The following is a 22,707-nucleotide window of genomic DNA, read 5'->3' as shown; positions in this document are numbered from 1 at the left end:
GGTCGTCGTGGACTTTGATAAATTAAGGTAACATCATATATACGTCATGTAAAATTATATAATATTATATATTACACGTAAAGGTAATAGTATATGTATAGTACTATATTATCTGTACACAAGCGTTGCAGACGAATCGTTATTTTATTATTATGAATTCAAAATGTGGTAGGTATAGCGACTAATTATTTGTCAATTTCAATTAAAAAAATTTGAAACATTTTCGTGCAGCAATATGATTATTAATTATAGGTCACAATCACGCGATTGTGAGTTTAAATAAAAAACAACAAACGTTATATTTTTACTATATCATATATTTTGACAAAAATAGGTATATATTATATTATTCCAGTCGCATGTAATCCTCCTCCTATCATAATGTTTAAGCAGTTATGTTTTAATAAATTACAAAAACTATTATCAAATGGAGCAAAAAATAATATGAAAAAACGAGTTCTACAATGTATATATGATATTATCATAATTATATTATTTTCATCGTTAAACACGAGAAATCGTGTTTAATATAATTATCATGCGCTTTTATGATTGCCAAAAGGACGGACGCCGCGGGAAAAGTAAATCGTTTCGTTTTCATAATACGTAACAAAAATACGACATATTTTTACCTATAAAACTTTATAGGTGTAACAGACTATTATGACATGTTCAGTTTTAATATATTATTTTAGTTTATCTAACGTTTCACGATATTCAGATAATCTTATGATGTCGTTTGAAAATAAAACAAATGTGGCTTAAAAATACCATAATAATATCTATAATTATTATATTATTACAATCTAATACGGTCAGACGTTGTCGTGTGTGTAACATAATATTATAATATTATGTTTATTGTTTATATTATTTATTAAAAACACCGAAATAGACAGTGTCGTTCAAATGTTTTATATCGCATATTCATATTATGATAATATCTTATCTTAAATTTAAAATACAATCGTATCGATTTCCAGAAAAAATATAGGTGTATTATATTATTAATAGGTAGGCACGCGATTGGTCGTCTCAAAAGACCATCCATCCGACTTGTCGAACGTTTTCGTAAACCATCTCATTCACCTCATCAGTTACCACCCAGCGACTACGAAACCCGTAAATTACGACCGTGCCCATAAATTATAATGTCGTTTTTGTCGACCTATGTAAATTAATCAAGACCGTGGCTGCAACGTGTATATTATATTATTATGGTTAATCGCCGCGTTGAAAAGGTATATAATATGTATAATAATAATGCAAATATAACGCGATGTGTTTGAAAGCCGACGTCCTAGAGCAAATGCGTATACACACACATACAGATTCATATATGATTTATGTATGATTATATTTATAGTACACTTATAAGTCATATGGTGCCGGAAGTGTTTTAGTTTTTAAGAGGTACCTATAATATTATGATGTATATTTTATATATAAAAGACGATTACTTTTTATCTATATCGGAAATCGACACGGGAAACGATAGCCGATGACGGTTACAGTTTTCCAGTTTCGAGTAAAAATATCAAGTACTTTATATATTATTATATATTATACGTGTTATTTACTATGTCGTAGCAGTTACCGTGTTAAATAATATATTATTAATTAACGATTAAAATAATAACTTTTGAGATCGGTTTGCTGTTACTCGCACAGCGCTTCAATACACCCTTTACGTCAGTTTGACGTTAAAATGATCCAGAAAATTTGTTTCGTGAATATACAACTATTATAAGTAGACTATATATATATTATAGTACTTGGATCGTCGATCCTCTCCCCAAAACAAACGGCGCACATGGCGGATTTGATTTTTGTTCTCATCGCCACGCGCGTCCATTACAAATAACGAGACGAACGAACCGAAAAAATGTAATCGGCTTAACGACTCTCTCGATAATATACGGTCGAGTGCGAAAACTAAAATAATAATAAAAAAGATGAATCAAGAAAGTGCAGTGAGGAGACAAGAATATTAGGGCGATATTCTAGCGGCAGTATTGTATACTTGCGTGTACATATTTGGGGTGAGACAACTTTTTGACGCGATGTCAACTTCCGCTGTGCCCTTTCGCTTGTTATATTAAAATCGCTTTGCCTTCAATTTCTCTAGTGATGTATATTTTTCGGGGTGAGTAATTCAGCTATAAGAAAACGCCATATTTGCCTTCTTTTTATTTCCCTGATATTTGCTGTAAAGCATTTTCTCGAATCAATTATTTAAAAAAATATTATCGTTCTACTATATTTCAAGTCATAACTATTATATATACTTTCATCACGTTAATTTCGTAAGCTCTCGTCAGCTTGTTGTATGTATTTCAGGTTTCATTTGATTCAATGAGTTAGGTACAAACAAAGTTTTAACCAAAAACTTGTTAAAATCTTATTATTAATAAGTTTAATAAATGTTGTTCAAGTAATTTAAGTCCAATATGCATTTATGTACAATGTGAATTAAATTCCAAAATGTATTTTAAATTCGTTTTTTACATCCAACATAAAATACACACTCATTTAATTAAAAAAGAGTTGAGGTATTGAGCAAAATAGTCAGAAACTATTAAAATTTGTAATACAATATTAAATTAATCAAAATTCACCTGAGAGTCTTGATATATTTTATCATTGATTATAGAATAGACTATTCTATAATCAATGATTTTATCAATCAAAAATGAATAAGAATTCACACGAATATCTGTTGTATTGTTTTTGTATTTATCACAGTAACATTAAATTAATAAAAAAAAAAAACCAAGCGATTCAATAAGTAGAAAAATTGACTATCTGCAGTTAACTATAATATCTCATGGTATATACTAATACTTACAGGTCATAAAAGTTCATTACTGGTCATTACTCATTAGACACAATATTATGTAATATATGGATTTAAAATAGTAATGTCTGTATTGATTGAAAAAAATCAACTATAGTGAGTTAAAAAAATACGTTGAACTAAATTAAAATTGTACAAAAATTACTAATCTTAACGAAATCACGATTCGACCCAATTTATAATGAACCCAACGTCTGTCAATCGTTCATCGTATTTTATGTCCGTATGACGGTAAAACTTTATTGTCATTATATTTTATGTACATAACTCGAAAAAACGATTAATCCCACGCGTATGCGATCTAATCTGGTTTACATATCAACAGTAGTACTGCAGTATACACTACACACCTATACACGCTCTTCTCTTTCGAGTTATTACGTCGATTGAACGAAAAATCGCGGTCGACTGCAAACCCGGCCAGCTATCTAGGACAAGGTCGCACCGGTCAAATTACTCGAAAACGACCAAATCGTTCGGCGCGCACGTGATTTATGTGTTTTTTTCCATTTTTTTTGTTATTATTATTATTATTTTTTTTTATTGACGATCCGCTTGACGATGTTTAAGATTAGAATCGCGTGTTTTAGATTGTTCGTATTTCAAGAAGTCCGTTCGCTTTACGACAAGCGAATCAAATTTAAACGCACTGCACTATATTATTATCTATATAAGTACACATAATATTTATGTGCACTTCATTACTCTATAATATATAGATTTGCGCGTACTACGTTATTAAAAAGAAAAACCTTTATAATATTAAAAATTAATGATTCCCCGCCGTCGGACTAATTTGTTTATTTTGTAAGTGAAAAAAAAATGGTGTTCGGCTCAAGAGACCTTCGGACGTTGGGCGTACTATTATTATTGTTATTATAATTATTATGTATTTACATGGGTATTAGGCATTATATCGTTAGGTGCTTGTGCTCGTTTCATCAGCAAGATTATACATTCTTTGTTCGAGTTTTAGTATTATTCGTTGATACTTCGTATAATATTATGACGCAACATCGAAAATAGTCAGAAGGGATTAACCTGCCAAAATGTAGGTAATTGTTGATGGCATTTTTTTCCTTTATCATATTTTACTCTATTGCTTAGACCGGGACACGTGTTAGAATTTGTGGAGTTGCCGTTTTCCTCCCACAGCGCGGCGATAATAATGTTATAACGATGAAACTCCTTAAGCGCAAAACACTCCTCGAACAACACGCATATATTTTGAAGTGATTTGATGTATTCAAAGTGCACTCGGTTTATTCGGTTCATTAGAAATTTATCGCGTACCTAACACTCTTGCAAAGTTTTCAAAAACGTTAGTGTAGTATAATATAACAACATTTGGTTTACGTAACGAAAGTTTTGCAGAAAGTTTGCTGCAGCATCCTGCGGTACACAAAGTATTTTATGGTGGATTTGACTACTAATCCTTATGCAAATCTACCAATGCCGATGTCTACTTGTGAAACTTTAATGGAAACCTTTGATATGATTTATAATTTTGAGAGTATGTTTTTAATACTTTATGTATATTATTTAATACCGTTCGTCTGTAGTGGATTTTTATGGTTTACATAAAATTATCTCGGTGGTTGTTTTCGTCCTTAAAATAATAATTATATGTTTTTAAATAATTAATAAATTATAATTTATCAATGGAAATATTAATTGCGCGTTTGATTTGGCCGTCTACAGTTTAGCATAATTTTAATTTTATGAGCAAATCTTAACCGTTTACTGTTGGCAGACTGCTGTTTATGAAATTACCATTTTTACACAGTTGATTGATTTTTAAGAGACAAAACTCGAAAAGAATCATATTTTTTATGAACAACGTTGAGTTTTTTGCTTTGTGTACACACACAGACACAGATAGGATAAAATAAAAAATAATTAAACAAAAAATACACGAAAACAAGTTTATTTCCAAGACTTCACAATATAATATAATATATAATATTGTGATTGATGTTAAAATACATTTAAAAACTATTTATACAATGAAATTCGTAAAAAAAAACACATATTAAAATTGAACGTTTGCAGTCAAAAAAACATATATTTTATTGCAACGACCCAAAAAGTTGATACACAACTCTGTACTTTGAGATCTATTATGTTAACAGACAAATAATGACATATTGTTGTTGTATATGTGTTATACTACTATTCTGATGGTAAAATGTTGATTGATGTCACTTAACTAAAAAAAATATACCTAGATTTTGATTGTTTCGTATGTGGTGTTGTCGCCGACGGTCGCAATAATGGCTTTGGTCGCGAGCGTGGCGAAACACGGTAACCTAACCTATGACTGGAGCTTTTGATTAGTACGAGCTGCCGTGAGACGATCCGTAGGACGATGAGCCGTATGACGATGCGCCGTAGGACGAGACGCCGTGGGATGGTCCGTAAGAGTGGCTGTACGAAGTGCTGTGGGATGGTCCGTACGAGTTACCGTACGACGGAGAGCTGTAGCTGCTGACGTGGTATTCGTCGTGGCTGGGCACTTCGTATGGCACTGGTACTTCGACCTTGACGGGAACCTTGACTGGGTATGGGACGTGCTTCTCGACTGGGTATGGTACTGGTCTGTCAACAGTGTACGGGACGTGCTTCTCGACTGTCACCGGGTACGGGCGGTCGACTGGTACGTGGACGGGGTATGGTACGTGTTTCTCGACTGGGTATGGGACGTGCTTCTCGACTGGTACGTGGACTGGGTATGGACGGTCAACGGGCACCTTGACTGGGTATGGGACTTGCTTCTCGACTGGGTATGGGACGTGCTTCTCGACGACCACCTGGTAGGGCTTGGGCACGTGGACGGCGTACGGCCTGTCGACGGGCACCTTCACTGGGTATGGCACTTCCTTGTAGACTGCGTACGGCTGTGGCACGGGAACTTTGACGGTGTATGGCACTGGTTTCTCAACGTGCACTGGGTATGGGCGAGGTACGTGCACTGGGTAAGGGCGGTCGACGGGCACGGCAACCTTTACGGGGTATGGCACGTGCTTCTCAACGGGCACGGGGTACGGGTGTCCGACTTCCTTGACGATGGTCTTGGACAACAGTTGGGCGTGACCGTGGTAACCGATGTCGTGTGCGGCGTAACCCTGCACGGCGTAACCGGATCCGTAGCCGGCGCTGCCGATGCCGTACGATTCGAAACCGCCATCAGATTCATAACCACCGTAACCGAATGACGAAAGATGCCTCTTGCCTTTGCTGGAGTCGGCTGCCTTTGGTTCTACCTTGGCTGTATCTTTCTTCGCCTCTTCGCCGGCAAAAGCGTGAGCGCACAGACCGATCGCGCACACTGCGTATAACAAACCCTTCATCGTGCTAACAGGTCGTTGCTGCAGACGACAATATGACGAATATCGTTTTTAGCTGTGTCTCGTGCAATTGCGATCTGTTGCCGTTGCTGCTCCGGTTGCAAGTGTGATCGTTGACTGAACAGTGGTGACCGACTACTGACCATTGATCACCAGGACCCGCTGGTTTTGTAGTGTCCGTCGCCCGAAAAAGGAAGTGGTCCCGGTCGCCCCTACCCCCGGACGGTCCGCGACGCCGATCCGCCGATCAGGGGACGGCGGTGAAGAGGACACGAAGCCGCCGCCGCCGCCGCGTCAGACCTACTTTCTATAGACCGCCGGCCGGTTTGTGCCGAGGTCCGTGCACGACATTACGCAATTATGCAACGACGACGACGACGACGACGACGACCGCCGCCACCGCCGATGGTACACTACATATTTTAAATATCATAATATCATCGTCACAATAATAATAAATTATCGTTATAGGTACTCGAAGTTTTTGTTTTACACATCCGCGACGTCCTCCTTGATATAGAGACCCGCTGAAGTCGTTAGGGGTCGTTCTACGGTTTGTATAGTTGATCACGACGATTATTAATTAGCTCTCCCCTAAATTAATACACTTATTATATTATATTATTACGATGTATTGTTATTATTAATTATTACTAGGAATCGACACTAAGTTATGGCACTAAAAATATTTCTTTTTAATAAACACTAGATATTGGGATTGGGAAATATGTTATGTGTATTTGTTTTATATTGGTCGAGAAAACTAAGTTTCCGATTCGAATACTAGGATTTTAACCATAGTAGTATAGTTTAGAAGTTCACTAAAATAGGTATACCTACCTAACTACAGGTGTTCGATAACTATATTGGTAGTTCAATTAATTTCCTATATTTCCAAATCTAATTTTATACATTTGTTCAATAGCAAACATATAAAAAAAACAATTTGATTTTGATTCAATTCTTATATGAAAATATATCTAAAAATAACACTTAAAATTCTAAACAAGCAAAATATACGTAAGCCATGAATATTTTATAAAACATTAACTAAATACATTTTTTTATATGGCACCGACGAAGTGTGAAACATATTTGTATTTTACTTTGAATGTAAAACATCTTCAAATACTTAATAGAAAAAAAGTAAACGCTAGAAATTCTGAGTTCTGGTTATAACTGCCGTTGACACTCACGTCGTATACATTTTCGTATATGTTTTCGATTTACGGTGCATCTCGTGTTTTTACAACCTCAAGGTTAGCTGATGTTTGTTCTCAGATATTATTTATCTGAGGTATTTTTTCAAAAACGATAATGCATTATACTACTCGTGTATTTGAAAGATAGGTATATACTATATATAATATATCGACTACTATTATTACAATCCATATGATTTCGTAATGTCACTGTTTATTTTTTTTTTATTATTTTTTTACTTTTATATTCTTATTTGTTTAGAGTAGCTGCAGTTGTATCAGAATCGTTTTAATGATCTAAACGAAACGAATAATATGAAATTCCGATTAAAATCAATTATATAACACCTGTATTATATATGTTTAGGTTATATACCTAGCTATTTTTATGATAGTTTATTGTTCGTTGACTCGTAACATATTAATAATGTTTGCTCGACATAATTATAAACTGCGCTGCTTGTGTAAAACTGGAGCTTACAATTAATCACCTACCTATATATAAAATATATTATTTTTATTGTACAGGCCATGTGAATTATATAAATTATTTTTAATTATTTAAAAACGAATAGAAAAATAAAAATAAAAAATGTCGTTACGAATATTTCCCTGAATACTTATAAATGTACTATATACTACTGCATTTTTTTTTATTTATCATTTCACCTGTCCACCAAATATGTGGTCCGCGCATTTTGTTCTGCATTCAATCCAGGGATATTATGCAATGAAATATATTCGTAGAAATGCAGAATATACCGGTATACATGGCATTTATTATTGTTGGAAGAGAAGTACAACTAGACGTTATACAATAGTGTATTATAAACGAAACAAATAACACAATACATATACGAAAAAAAAAATTCTCAAAGCGGAGAAATAATCTTAACTATGCTACTACAGTTGTATAAAATGTAATATGTATATCATCTGGCTATTAGTCTGGCTATGTAATAATATGACAACTTGAATACCATTGGACAACGTAAAAATAATAAAAATATCATAAATCGCAATCTATATTTTGTACGGCTCTATTATTATAATGTCTATCTAAATTTAAATATTAGCGCGTGAATCCGTTTGAAATTATAAGTACAAGTCCATTAAACCGTAAGCAATTAATTTATTGTCATGTTGACACGTTGTCGTGATATTAATTGCTTAAACAGTGCATTTTAGTGACTTTCTATATTGTAAATTATTGTAATGTCGCTGTTTATTAATTACCTATAAAAATAACCACGTGTACCCAGAATATTACGACATAACATAAATATAATGACATATAGTACCTACGCATAAATTAATTAGTCGAAATTACTGAAAAATCATCTATTTTTTCTCGTTTGGTCGTAATAGCACATAAACTACGTAAATTGTATTTGTTGAATATTTGTAGGGGAGTGCGTTTTACGCGAGTACTTTGTTTTTCTACTTAGAAATCGCTAGTAAAAAATCGATCTGATTGAAATCTGCAGATCATTGTATCTCACATAGTCAGCGCGCCGAATGCATTACAAAAAGCTAGGAAACTGTCGAACGGGCACGTGCCTGTGTGCAGCGCATTACAAAAATTGACGAAATATATTACGCTCTATTATAAAAAAAATTGAAAAACTCCCAAAACACGTCTAAGCGTTCCGGTTTCGGGTGCTCGGGTCACGACGTTCACGACCATTGCGCGCGCCGTTGAGACTCGGGATATTTCAAAATGTTCAAAAACGTGATCGACCGTTTTCCTGTGTCGGCGCATTACGCGGGTGGTTGCCACGCATTGTCCATTTACGACAGATATATATATATATATATACTGGTACACGGCGAACGCAGTAAGTACACTGGCCCGTTGGCTTGCGTGGGAGTTTCGTTCGCGGGTCAGGCGCGGGCGGCCGAGATAACATGCAGGACAGATCGTCTATATAGGTGTACCTGCAGTGTGCCTACAATACCTGCCCATAATCAACTACGACCGCAAGTTCACCGCGTCGTATATATATATATATATTATATTGTGAGCAGTTTATTATAGTGCGGCGGCTGGCAACGTTCTATTATATTATTATTATAGATAAATGCTCCGCTATTGCGCTTACTAGTTTTATTTTTCACGAAAATATCCATATAGACACGTATATTATTATAATTATGATTTTTTTTTTTTCTATTCTTTCGAAATGTCTCGAAACAGAACTCTGCAGTGTGCTTTTTCACTTGCACCGAAACAAAGACCACTATAGTAGACCGCCTATATGGTATACAATAATATTATGATATACAGTATTACAGCCGTATTATTGCTCAAAAGCGATTTAGACGAAAGAAAAGCATTTCATATCCCGTCGAAATACAACTACGTTTAATAGTATGTGGTAACGCGCACCTACCTACGAAATAAACTAAAAACATGTTATGATGACGAAAATCGTATCGCGTCTATGTACATAATAATATAAGAAATTAAGCGTTTTCGTTGTTTTTCGACCTCCGGCGTGGATATATCTATATGGTTTCATCGATTTCAGCGTCACGGAACTGCGCCTGGTCCGCGTCAAATAACCTCCGAATACATATTATTATAATCTCGTGCGTATATTCATGTGCGATAATTCTCTTGAACAATATAATGTCTCCGACATAAAATATCTCATTAAAATTACATCACGTCGAGTCAAAGATGTTTCTATTTGTAGGGGAAAAAATTTGTCAACAAGTCGGGATCGCGCGCGTTTAATGGCTCACTTGGGACTCTAATGGTGAAAGCGTTATTTGGAAATTTATAACATTTTTAAATACATCGTAAGAGGTGTTGTTACATGTACAATATTTTAAACACTCAATTAACTTAAGTTTGATTTTATAGGTCAATTTAGAACAAGTTCCATAAAAAGAAAATAATTCTACAACCATATGATGATAAAATGGCCATGAAATATAACAGTATAAAACCGAGATTTTTCAAATGATTATTAGACATCGCTGAACATTTAATTCTTGTCGATACTATTCGCACTCAAATGAAATATTTGAATTCATATTATTTTTATTAGCGTTTTAATTTATCGCACTTTTCATATTAGATAAATATTGAAGTAAGTACCTACACGAGATTATTTTTCGTAGATATTTTCGCAGCGCCGCTCCGTCCAGTCTTCGATCGCAGTTATTTTAGTTAATAATATACGCGTCGGTGTAATATTTTAATACGAGTTTTGCAGACATTTTAATATTATTATGAGCGTGGGAGAAAATATATTAATTTTTATTTGTCCACCTCCAATCGAACCGTGCGCTGCACGTGTAGAGGATTACAAGCACGGTAAATCCGAGCACGTAATGTGCCGGCATGTATTGCACGCGTTTGTGTAATGCGTGTTTCTAAAAATGTATTTATTCAAAATAGAATATTGTGGGTCGAACGGATGACCCGAAGACGACGAGTTTCGGCCACGGTAATAGTTCTCGTCGATGTAATATGCAGAGCATCGTTCGAAGAAAGAGAAAAATCACTTTCGATTACTGGGGCGATCACCGCGGCGTGGTGTATGTTATAATACCTATTATTTATGGCTAATTCAGTTTCACAGTAGGCACATTCCAGATCGTAGATGACTGGTCAAACAATAATATTATGTCTAAACACTCTAAACATCAGTCTAATATTTAGGTTAAGTGTTGAATATATATCATGATAATATAATATAATGTATACCTGGTTACAGAGATTACTGATAAGTAGGTACGGGCGTTTACGAGTATCTCGCGGCCAATAATAATTGTTAAATCATATACCCAAAACGATATATCCGATCAATCACCGAAATGTTCATCTTTCGGATTAGGAACGAGTTTTGTTGCCTATCGTTTATCATTTTTTATTTTCGGTTTTCCTTTCCCCGTACAACGAGCAATAATTCATATCAAACATACCTACATACTCGTATTATTGTATTATATTATGCAGTAGTAAAACTGTAGTTATTTTAGTAGTTGCATTATTTTTATATATATTATATAAAGCCTAATTTAAAATTAAAATATATTATCTACATATTAATCATTTAAGATTGCACAAGAAAAAAAAATACTAAAATACATTATAATAATATACAATATACATTACTGCAGACGGGTTAGGTACACACCTAGTTTCTCATGATTATAGTACGTATTTACAAATATTTTAGTTTTATCAATTCGTTTAAAGTTATTTCAAATGCATTTTTATTGCCTGCACATAGGTATAGTAAAAAAAAAAAAAATCAGTAACTATTGCAGCATTAATATGTAAAATATTATAGATCACGTATAATGCGTGTTGTAATGGTAAGTGTAAATATAATATAATAATATATTATATATAAAAATATATATAATAATATAATCATCAGTAGTAAAGTTATCGTTTATGTATGATACATAATTAACCATCGCATGGTCAACACGAGTAAGTATAAATATATATATATTATAATATTTAGTCACTACGATTACTACAATATTATAATTTGTTTTATTCTCTTATATATATTATATATATTTATAATAAGATTATAAACGTCATTTTTCGACTCGACTACCGCATTATATGCAAGTCCGGTTAGGCGTGGCACTGCTACCCTAAAAATAAAATTTCGAGTTAACCTTGCAGCAGGTCGCCTAACCATGCCCTTCTATTTATGATATTATTATAGTAAATTGGTCTGAACTTATTATATTTCACAAGGTTCAACAAGATTGCATGTATAACTATATAGTACGAGAACGATCATTTCCTGGTTACGGAAAACATATGTGCACATACAAATATATAACATATCATTTTTTTAATAATAATAATAATATATCATATTATTAAACATCAAGCTATATATAGACACAAACGACTAATGTAGATGTGTTATTACATGTGCATACGAAAATAACGTATCTATATACACTACACAGAATGCGCCACCCCTGTAAAGGTGTATACAGTGCATATTCTCGAACAGATTTAAAGTATCGTATAATTATGTACAATATAATTTAATTTTTGATATTATGTAATGCGATACGTTTTTATAATAAATATTTTTTTTCTTTTGTCTCGAACTACTATTTCGGCAACAAAGCACATCCCATTTACCTATTTAATGCGATTGAGGTCGATTTTTCCAGGTGCTATCACGAAATCATATTCTTCAAAACGGCTAGCGTTTTACGAAAAGTCCGTTTTTATGGCCAGTACTTTAAACACAAGCTTCGGTTATTTTTTTCCTGTCTGTCTTGCCCCCCGTCCCACTTCGCTACCATCAATACACGACTGTACCACCTTATAAAGTGCGGACTTTTATCTCGCTCCATCCGCGATTGTTGGTCATAAAGGACTAATAAATAAACGGCGTGGCTTGGCGTTTCTGGTTGTCAGCGTTAATAAGCGGCGCGTCCATATAATAAGCCGATGATCGCATTATATTTTATATATATATATATATATATATATATTATACGTTGTGATCAATTTAACTGGTACATTGTCTAAGTCAATTTATGTTTCGAAAAAAATAATATGTTTTGAAGTATAGTATTTCTAAGTACGATAGAACACATAACTATATAAAACATTAAGAAACATAAGAAAATTTATAATGTATTTAACAAAATAGTTTATTTTTTTAATAAGTTCTCAATATTAAAGACTAAACATACAAAGGATAGGAATATCGCAAAAGCGTTTGTATACTTCAACTCTGGTAATCGAAACATGTTTCTTCAATATTCCTTTTTTATAATTCTTATAATTATATAGTACCTACGTAGAAAATATTTTTAGAAAAATACTCTACATTCGATTTCCTATGATAATTTAAAACCGTGAATTTTTACCTAAAAACTATAAAAAGAACATAACAATAAAAATTGTCAACAATTAAAATGTTCGCTAAAATATAAATGATTAATTCAAATTATATTATAGTATTTTATTTGATAATTATTTCAGAAACCGAATAATGTACCTAAAAATGGACGCAGCTAGCCGCTAGGTATATAGGTATGATATAATATATTCACCGCTATCAGCAATGGTTGTTATAAAAAAAAAACTATGACTTATTGCATTAATATATCATATTATTATGAGATATCGCGTCAAAAATGAAAAGAATAAATCGTCAACAATCTACGAGATTAACACAATATCTGAAGAAAAAAATATGAGCTCAAGTCGTTATGACGATCAAACAACCGGTATTTTCTGTTTCCAACTCGCACGTATTATACAATAGTAATATTATACTAATTGTATGCTGTATGGACCATTTTATAAATGCAATTAGATACTAAAAATGTCGACGACTATAACTAATACTATGAAGCCAACGACAACGGCAATGACAACAACGACAACGACAATGACAACGACAACGACAACTACGAGTAACAGTTTTTCGTCGTTTATATCGACCAAGACGAATTCTGAATATTCTGATCGACCCCAAGTAAGCGAGTAATAACACACCTAACTATTATGGTCGCTATTAAAATATATAATATAAATGTTACGCGTAATATTAACTTGTGTAGTTCTGTTTTAATTTTGATGAAAACGAGACTTCGATCAAACCGGCTGCGGACGTGTGTCCGTACATTTGCTTGTCTGAATGTGACGAAGAGACTCTTATCATACAAAATCTCAAAACTCGAATCGGTAATAGTGTTTGATGATAGATAAAAAACGCGTTTCAGGTTTTCAAAACACATTAAAACGCAGTTAAAAAGTTAAAATATTAAAAAATTAGTACCTGATTATAATTTAGTATACCTAGTATTTTTCATATACCATAATATGGTAATATTATTATACGTGATCGTATAAATATGTCATTTCGATTTTCACTGGTGGCGTAACGGTAATATAATAAATCTAGGCGTTATATCTATCATTTTTTTTTTCTGTATAAAATAAAATGTATAAATCAATATCGATGTAGAGCCCAATCATGATATCAGCGAGGCTGTCAATAGGGCAATTGCCAGATACACAGAACGAGTCGATCGCAAAATTGAAATTGTTGAAAACGGATTTAAATCGATCAACGACGAAATTGAACGTAAAATATTGGAAGCTTCTCAAGCGCTAGACAAAACATTGAACGTAATAGACAACTCGTTATCTGGTATCCTCAAAGACCGAAAGTCGGTAAATATTAACGAAACACATTTAATTATTTTCCGAAAAACTTTAATAGAACCGTACCTGTATTATCATTGTGTTTTAGGATGAATTTATGCGATTCGATTCGTTACAAAAATATTTTTTAGTCGTGAACGATTTGATAAACGAACGTAACCAGAACATTACAAGTTTTATGAGCGTACTGCACGAATTTGAAAAGGAAAGGACGGCGTTAATTAAGGATTGTTATCAAAAGCACATGTTAGACGTTAAACAACTTTCTGGGGACTCGTTCGAGCGGCTCTACGAAAAATATCTTAAGGTAGAATGCACCTAAACTGTTTATCAAATGTACGGTGTTTAGTAATACCTATTGTTGTTTTCAACGCCAGAACTACAATGCAATTAAATTAGGAAATTTTCGGACGTATGAAGATTTGCGATATCAATTAATACAGTGGAGTAGTACTCTTCACCAAGAGTTCATACTCAGGGCCTATAATGTCAAAATTAAAATTAAAAAAAACATCGGAGAGAGTTTTAAAAATAATTTTATGTAAGTACAATCATATTTATTTTTAATTATCTAATTATTAATTAATATTCTATAATCGATAAACACTTTTAGAGGCGATGCTAAGACAATTATATCAGATACAATTGAATACACACAATCGACTTTGATTTGTCTTTTGAATGATATAAACAAATCGTTAGACGAGTTAATAAAAATGTCAAAAAAACAAATAGACATTGCATTCATTTTGAAATGTTCAGATTCTTTAAAAATGTATTCGAAAAACATTGGTAAAAATTGGTGATACCGTTGCGTTTTTTATGTTATTTCCTAAACAAATATTTTTTTCTTTAAACAAGATATTTTTATAAAAAAAATTTTCAGTATAGTGAAATATAAAATTAAGTATTTTGAATTAAAAATTAATTTATTTTAATTTAAAGTTACGTATAACATATTATTAGTTTTAATTAAAATTCTAGTTAAATAATATCGTATTATTTTTTTTCAACTACATAAAAATTAAAAAGCAGTTTACTTCGCTAAAGAACAACCATAATTTTAGTTTTATGATCGCTAAAAATAATGTTAAATTTGATTCACAGACAATATAAATGAAAATTTAATATCATCACACGACGAAGCATATGAAGCGATTCGATTGCTTTTGGCGAAAACCGTGGCAGAGCTTGATAAAACCATTATGGATTCGAATGAATTTCTCAGCCCCAACGAATCCATGGTGATCAACAATGCAATCATGGCCGAAGCGATAAATTTTCAACAGGAAAAAATGAAAACCACTTTGGAAGTCCAGTTGCTTTTGAGTAATGTTAAGAACGTCATTAATAAAATCGTTTCGATGATTAGACCAGCCATAGAAATAATCTGTGGTCACTCGGGACGTTTAATAAAAGCTAGGGATATATTTTTGGTGGCACTGGATATGCAATTTAAAACCAACGATTCGGAATTAGAGGTAATTATATAATTTAGTCTATACCTATACTAAAAACAAAGGTAGGTACCCAAAACTCAACAATATAAATATATTATGCGGCAGGCAGTAAAGATATTTAGGTATCTATACTAATATATTTATAGTTTTATTTGTAGATTTTTGAAAACAATTTTAACGAAGATTTAGAAGCGTTAGTTCAAGCATCTGACGAAACTAACGTAAGCAAGTTTGAGAACAAGTGCATAGATGCATTAAATAATATTAAAGACAGGTAAAATTATTTTTAAAATAAGTATGTTATCTTTTAAGATAAGATAAGTTGCACAGCTCTGCCTATATAGTATAACTTTAAATTGAAAAATGTATTCAAAAAAATAGTTACAGTTAACGAATATTTTTAGTTAATTTAAAAGTCGAATAATACTCAGGCACAAAAATAAATAATGTCAAATTTAAATAGTATAGCTAATAATTCAACAGTATAACATTTTATTACTTAAAAATTATAAACAACAAGTAATTGTAATTAATTTTAAATTACAATTCATAATTTAAATACTGAATAACAAAAGTATAGGAAAAAAAGTAATCGATTCAAATACATTAGGTTACAAATCAATCGAAAACTCGAGATGGAAGTCATATCAGATTACATCGATCTAATTACAGTCGAATTAGACGTAGTTAGATTAGAAGTTCAGGTTACCATAAACTTGTTTCCGGAAAGTTTAAAAGCACTTCCAAAATTTAATGACGCTACGCAAAACGAGAGTTGGTCAACGTCTGTCAAAACATCGATCACGACTTTTGAAACTGCCGTGAACCATTTTCAGTATACGTTAGTACTTAGTATTGAGTATAATACGAGCATAATATGAACAATATTGTTGTCAGAATATTAATAAAGTTTACCATTCATTTATAGTCTTAATGAAGGTTTATGGGCGTTTCTATTCGAATTAAAATCGGTGGATACAATGAATAATGAAAATATGGCGTGGACCCGTTTGTTAGAACACGGTATTGACGAACGATTTAATGTAGCGGAACACTTGGTCCAACTCCGAATCATTGGAGTGCAAGGGGAGATCACAAAGAAAAGAATAGACGAAATAGAACAACACAAAAATCTTCTCGAGCGTCACACGAAAGTAATTTCGGAAAATCTCATTTATCGCATACGTTTTAAAACAACAGATAAAAAGAAAAACGTTTAGGCTGCTCTAGAAACGAGTCAGAGTTTGAAACACAAGATAAATGAACTATTTAAGTTAATTGATTTAAAGAAAAAATTGATACTTAAAAACGTCAAAAAATCTAATATAAATGAATTAACAATAACCGAATTAACCGAGGTAATAAACGAATTAAGATACCAAATATATTTGGCGGCTAATGAAATAAACGATATGTATAAATCACTTTACAACGATATCGAATCAAAATACCGAGTAATAGAAAACTCAACTTTGGAATTTATGAAGTCTATTAAGTAAATTTATGATAAACATCTTTCAACAATTGTGTAAGAAAAGTTCATTAAAAAAATGTATTCATCCATAAAATTGTTTTTATAGAATGTTCCCAGAAGGCGGCAATTATGGGCACGAAGAAGCTGTAAGTACTATTCATGTGTTGAGTGATTTAAGCCATACGATGGATCATAAAAAAGCTTCAACACTAAAGAAATTAAAAAAAAATAGTTATGAATCAGTAACTGAAATCAAAGCGATGCTTTACGAATTGATAAAACCGTACCTATATGTTACTTTTATTGATAATTAATTATTTTAATAACAGGTGCCCGTTTTCTTAATTATTATAGAGTTGAAATTGTACTTGATAAAAAAGTATTCAAACAGAAATATTACTCAATCTACAAGCTTTTGAATGTCACTACGAATCAAGAAATTTTAAATTTGGAAAAAATATTGGATTCTCTACATACGAAATTAAACGTTGCTAAAAAAGTGTTTGAAAAGAAAGACGTTACAGAGTTGTCAAAATGTTGGTTTGAAATATTGTCGGAAACAAATTTTTTTATTGATTTCGTAGTAGAATCATACCAGGACATACGTAAGAATATTAATAACAGAATAAAAAAAGGGCAATGACGTAAGAATTTAATTTTAAAGAGGCTCTGCTCGTACATAAAACGAAAAAATCGATATGGAACACAAAATCTGAAAAGTCGTTTATATTGTCGAGTGTTGCTACGAACTCAAAACATACGTTTACCAGACGACAACATCAATTTTACGACTATTGCAAAACCATAATCTGCTGTGGCGACGAAACCGTAACAGACAGACCGAGATTTTTGAAGAATATCTATTCGGCGATATTTCATTACGTGTCGGAATCGCAAATCAACGCTGCGGTAAATTTTCCAATATTAAAATCAATACATTTATTGCACAGAACGTAATATTCGTAGTCGTGCACATAGGCGGTCGGCTACTTTTAAATTATAACGCTATGCGTTGTTTAGGACTTAGCGATGACGGAATCTGCCGATAACACTTGGATCGACGAGGAACCAGATACCGCAATGGTATATGCCGAAATCATGGCGGAAGCTGTGAAAAACAGCAGGACAATCGCGTTACAGTCAGAGTTAATTTGGATACTTAAACTATCAGGTTTGACATATGGCGTTATCATCACTCCGATTTATTATTATTTTTTTTTTTTTATTAAAATCATATAGTTATTGAACAATGCTTCACATTATTAATATTCTTGTACAGGTTTAGTGTTATATAATATAAATATATATTACATAGTTAATATTAATAACGTTGATTAAAAGTAGTAATTTTACTTATTATTTTTTAAGAGTTTTTGTATTGTGTTGATTTATGTAATTGTGTTACATTTGGTTTATAAGGTGTATTTTCGATAAGCATTACATGATTATTGATTTTGGAGATATTGTTCTAAACAGAGGGTACTCATATAATAATGTACTCAATAACCTATAATGCACGGATAAAGCTTCTTCTGTGTAGATTTATGTAGGAAGTTTCCGTTGGATTTGAAAATCTTCAAATGTTATTATTGTGATACGAGTATGTACGTCTGATTTTTTTTTAGAGTTTTTCGATTTATTCACCGACTTGTACGCGATCGAGTGCCAATTCAAAAACGCTGTGCTGGCGACGTACCACGAAGATTCGGTGAAGAGACTGAATGAGACATCCAACGCGTTCCGGCTGGACACTGAGAAAGTGCGAAAACAACTGAAGACCGCCCGCCAAGAGTTTCACTACAAGTTGAAACCGTCGCACGGCCATCCCCGCAACTCCGCGAGATTAGAGTCGTTGATGGGTGATTTCCAGCTGTTCAATGCTGAGTGCGCAGAAACGTTGTCGGCCACTTGTGACCGGATTGTGGTGAGTGAACCTTTTTCGATGACTTTCTTTCACCTCACTAGTACAATATCACACAATATAGTGTCGATATATTTACTGTCCTCTCAGATTGATCTCGAAATAATTGCCAAAAACTACGAGGCGATGTGTCCAAAAGACATCTTAACAGCGGCCACTGTATACGTGAAATGCTATATGAAACTCAAAACGCTAATGGAACACGTTGACGATTCTATATTAATCGATACCAGTGAGTTATACATATCAATTTCATTAATATTTAGCAATGTCGATTGACTTGAAAAAAATATTGTTAAATATATATATATAGCTAGGTTCTATAGAACTAAAACAATTTAAAAAGATACACTGTTATTCAGGTCATAGGTCTAGTGGTGCTTTACCAGAATCTTCGGCCGATCACGGTGTCCAACTGGCCGTCGGAAACGTGAAGAGCCATTTACAGACGAGAGCTGGTACCATATTTTGGCCAGATAACAATCGGCTATGGACCGGCAACGTTCAAGTGAGTTCAATACGTTTACGATAAAAATATATCGCTGCAGTCTGTACAGAATGATTATGGTCATAGCTCTCAATCCCGGAGTGTATACAATTTGTTTATAAATTTACACAAACACGCATTTAAGATTTAATTTTAAAAATGGCTGGACACTCGAAGTTCGCGCAGAAATGTACTATAGTAGTATTAGTATGTAAATATCTAATAACTAAAGTTTACGGTATAATATATGCGCCCTAATACTCTCGATCGTGCCAGAATAGGGGAAGCACGCTGTAGTGCATTTTGCTTCGGAACTCAACACTTGAAAACCCACCACTTGTGAATTATATAATATTAGTGTTATATTATTAATTATTATAGTTATTACTTATTATCATAATAATATGTGTATTGTGTAGTAGCAACTTTGAGGAAGTCGACGTCGACGCATTCGCGTTTGTCGCATAATTCCACTACAGAAACATTTTAATAATAATATATGTGTAATGCGATATTATAATATATACACACAAATGTATTGTACAACACGTCATAGTTATGTTTTTGTCCGGAAACGAGCTGAACTCGTGCAAGGGCGTTCGCATATCATAACGCGGCTGGTAATGTGTGGTATTGGGTGGTAGTGGTAGTGGTACATACTTTGCTCCACTGATGTTGTATACGTTATTAAAATGCCGAGGACTGCAGTGTTCATAATTATTGTCGTAGTGCGAAATTACAATTTATGCCGATGACGTCTATTGCGTACACTGTTCGTGTGTATAATTTATACGAATTGTCGACTTATAATAATAATAATAATAATAATGTACACGTATGTGACACAAATAATGATGCGTATCGTCCGTTTCGACCAACGATCCGCGTGCGCCATCGATGGAATAACTGGAAAGGCCGGTAGACATTTCTCGTCGTCTAAAAGAATCAAGTTGGTTTTTTTACGTTTGACACAATTTGAACGATCAACAGTAATCGTTTTCTATTAATCCTCCGCAAAGCGTATTTTTTACGAGCGACACGCGAGTAGGTGTTGTATTCATATTATAATATTATGCGATAAAAATTCAGAAAAAAAAATATATCATATGAATTGGACACAACTGGTCGCGTATGTTGTACACACGTAATAATAATTTATATCCTTCGGCGTGAGAGCGTATATAAAGATAGGTACACACACATTCGTCGGTTCTAAAAATACCTTTCATTAATGAAAATTAATGTTGTGGTACGTTCCAAAAACAAAGCGAACGGTTCGAAAATTAAGTTGAGCAACAAAAACGTGTTATTGCTTTACGCGTTTAAATAGGTACGCCGTGTGCCGGTGTTGCCCAAAAACCGTGTTTGTGTTCTTTCAATTCTCTCGCGGTTTTTACGAAAAACCGTCTCGATAGTGTAATGATATATATATATACGATGATTATAGCTATTTGCATTGTATATTTTTGGTTTGTTTTTTTTTTTTTCGCGCGCGCGCCGTGTGACTTTTTTCCATTTTGCAATTAAAACGTTATTATTGCGATCGCTCGCCATCAAGGCAAAATAAACCGCGTATTATTATTATTATTGCAGTGACGCAATAACGTATACGGTATAATATATCTAATACGTTACGACAAAGTATATCGACTATCATTACGATGTTTGTAATACCTATCATATTATGGTGCCGATTGTGTAAAATATGTGCGTCCGCTGACGGCGATCTTCTCGGCCACAATATTATTATATTAATGCGGTGCGAGTGCGCGATTGTATCTCACGCTATGTCGTTTGCTGCTGCAGGTGTTTTCGAGACTCTGTCGCGAGCGGTTCGACGACGTTCAGACGTTCGGTGTCGTCGAAAAAGCAAAAATGATCGACTGGGCCACGGCGTTCGTTCGGGACGTGGAACGGGTGAAGGAACTCAACGGTCAATACGTTACCATCTAGTTAACGGCTGTGTATTATTACCCGCGCAACGGCGGTAGGTTGTACGACGAGAGGACCGGTGATATCGAGTAATCCACCCACACGTGTTGTATGTAACCCACCTCATCGACGTTTAAGTCTTAACCATCAGCCGTATAATAAAACACATTAATACTACGCGCGTGTATTGTAATTATTATGGTTTTAATATTGCATTCGTCGCCATCGATTTTACTCAGACAATACCGGTTTGGTTGAATACAAAATACAGGCTAAAAAACCACTTTTGTTGTTGCAAATAATATTTTTAAGCACATGTGGCATACCCTATCGATTCGTAATCAAGTACACAGTGTTCAAAGGCTATAATATAGCTTAAGTGCGGCCATTGATACAAACGAACAAGTATGATTTTGTGCCAATATTAGTATTTTATAATATTAATAAACAAGCAATGTGCATATTAAGTAAATGCCATAACTTCTAAGTATATAAAAGTAATACAATAATATACCTAAATCAAAAATTCTATTACAACATGGCAAAATGTAGTGCATAATTATTTATGAATTATAACTAAGTACAATACAATCAAAATAATTTATGAATGATGTGTATTAATTTATTTTATATTAATATTATATATTTCAAATACATTTTTTTGAATTAGGATTAAACGTTTGACGATACAGTACTAAATATAATATCTGAATAATTACCCAATAATGTAAGTACTTTTGGCGTATTTTATTTACTTATTTTCTTATTTTGCAGGTGCTTATTTCAACACACACCACATATTCAATACATATAATAGTTTTCGACAAGAAGTCGTAAGCCTTCAACA

At 33.2% G+C, this 22,707-nt stretch overlaps 1 protein-coding gene across 1 annotated transcript; it reads right to left on the bottom strand.

Moving 5' to 3' along the window:
* Positions 1-4,768: 4,768 nt before the first annotated feature.
* On the bottom strand, positions 4,769-6,360 carry LOC132931901 (uncharacterized). The gene has a single exon (XM_060997984.1). The coding sequence runs from the start codon at positions 6,205-6,207 to the stop codon at positions 5,191-5,193; it is 1,017 nt and encodes a 338-aa protein (XP_060853967.1). The 5' UTR covers positions 6,208-6,360; the 3' UTR covers positions 4,769-5,190.
* Positions 6,361-22,707: the final 16,347 nt, after the last annotated feature.

The sequence above is a fragment of the Rhopalosiphum padi genome, chromosome 1, assembly GCF_020882245.1.
Source record: "Rhopalosiphum padi isolate XX-2018 chromosome 1, ASM2088224v1, whole genome shotgun sequence".
Taxonomy (NCBI): domain Eukaryota; kingdom Metazoa; phylum Arthropoda; class Insecta; order Hemiptera; family Aphididae; genus Rhopalosiphum; species Rhopalosiphum padi.
The sequence above is the reverse complement of the archived record's forward strand: the minus strand, read 5'-3'. Positions and strand labels throughout refer to the sequence as shown.

Bases quoted from the DNA above. Each gene is read 5' to 3' on its own strand.
- LOC132931901 (XM_060997984.1), bottom strand. From the start codon at position 6,207: ATGAAGGGTTTGTTATACGCAGTGTGCGCGATCGGTCTGTGCGCTCAC.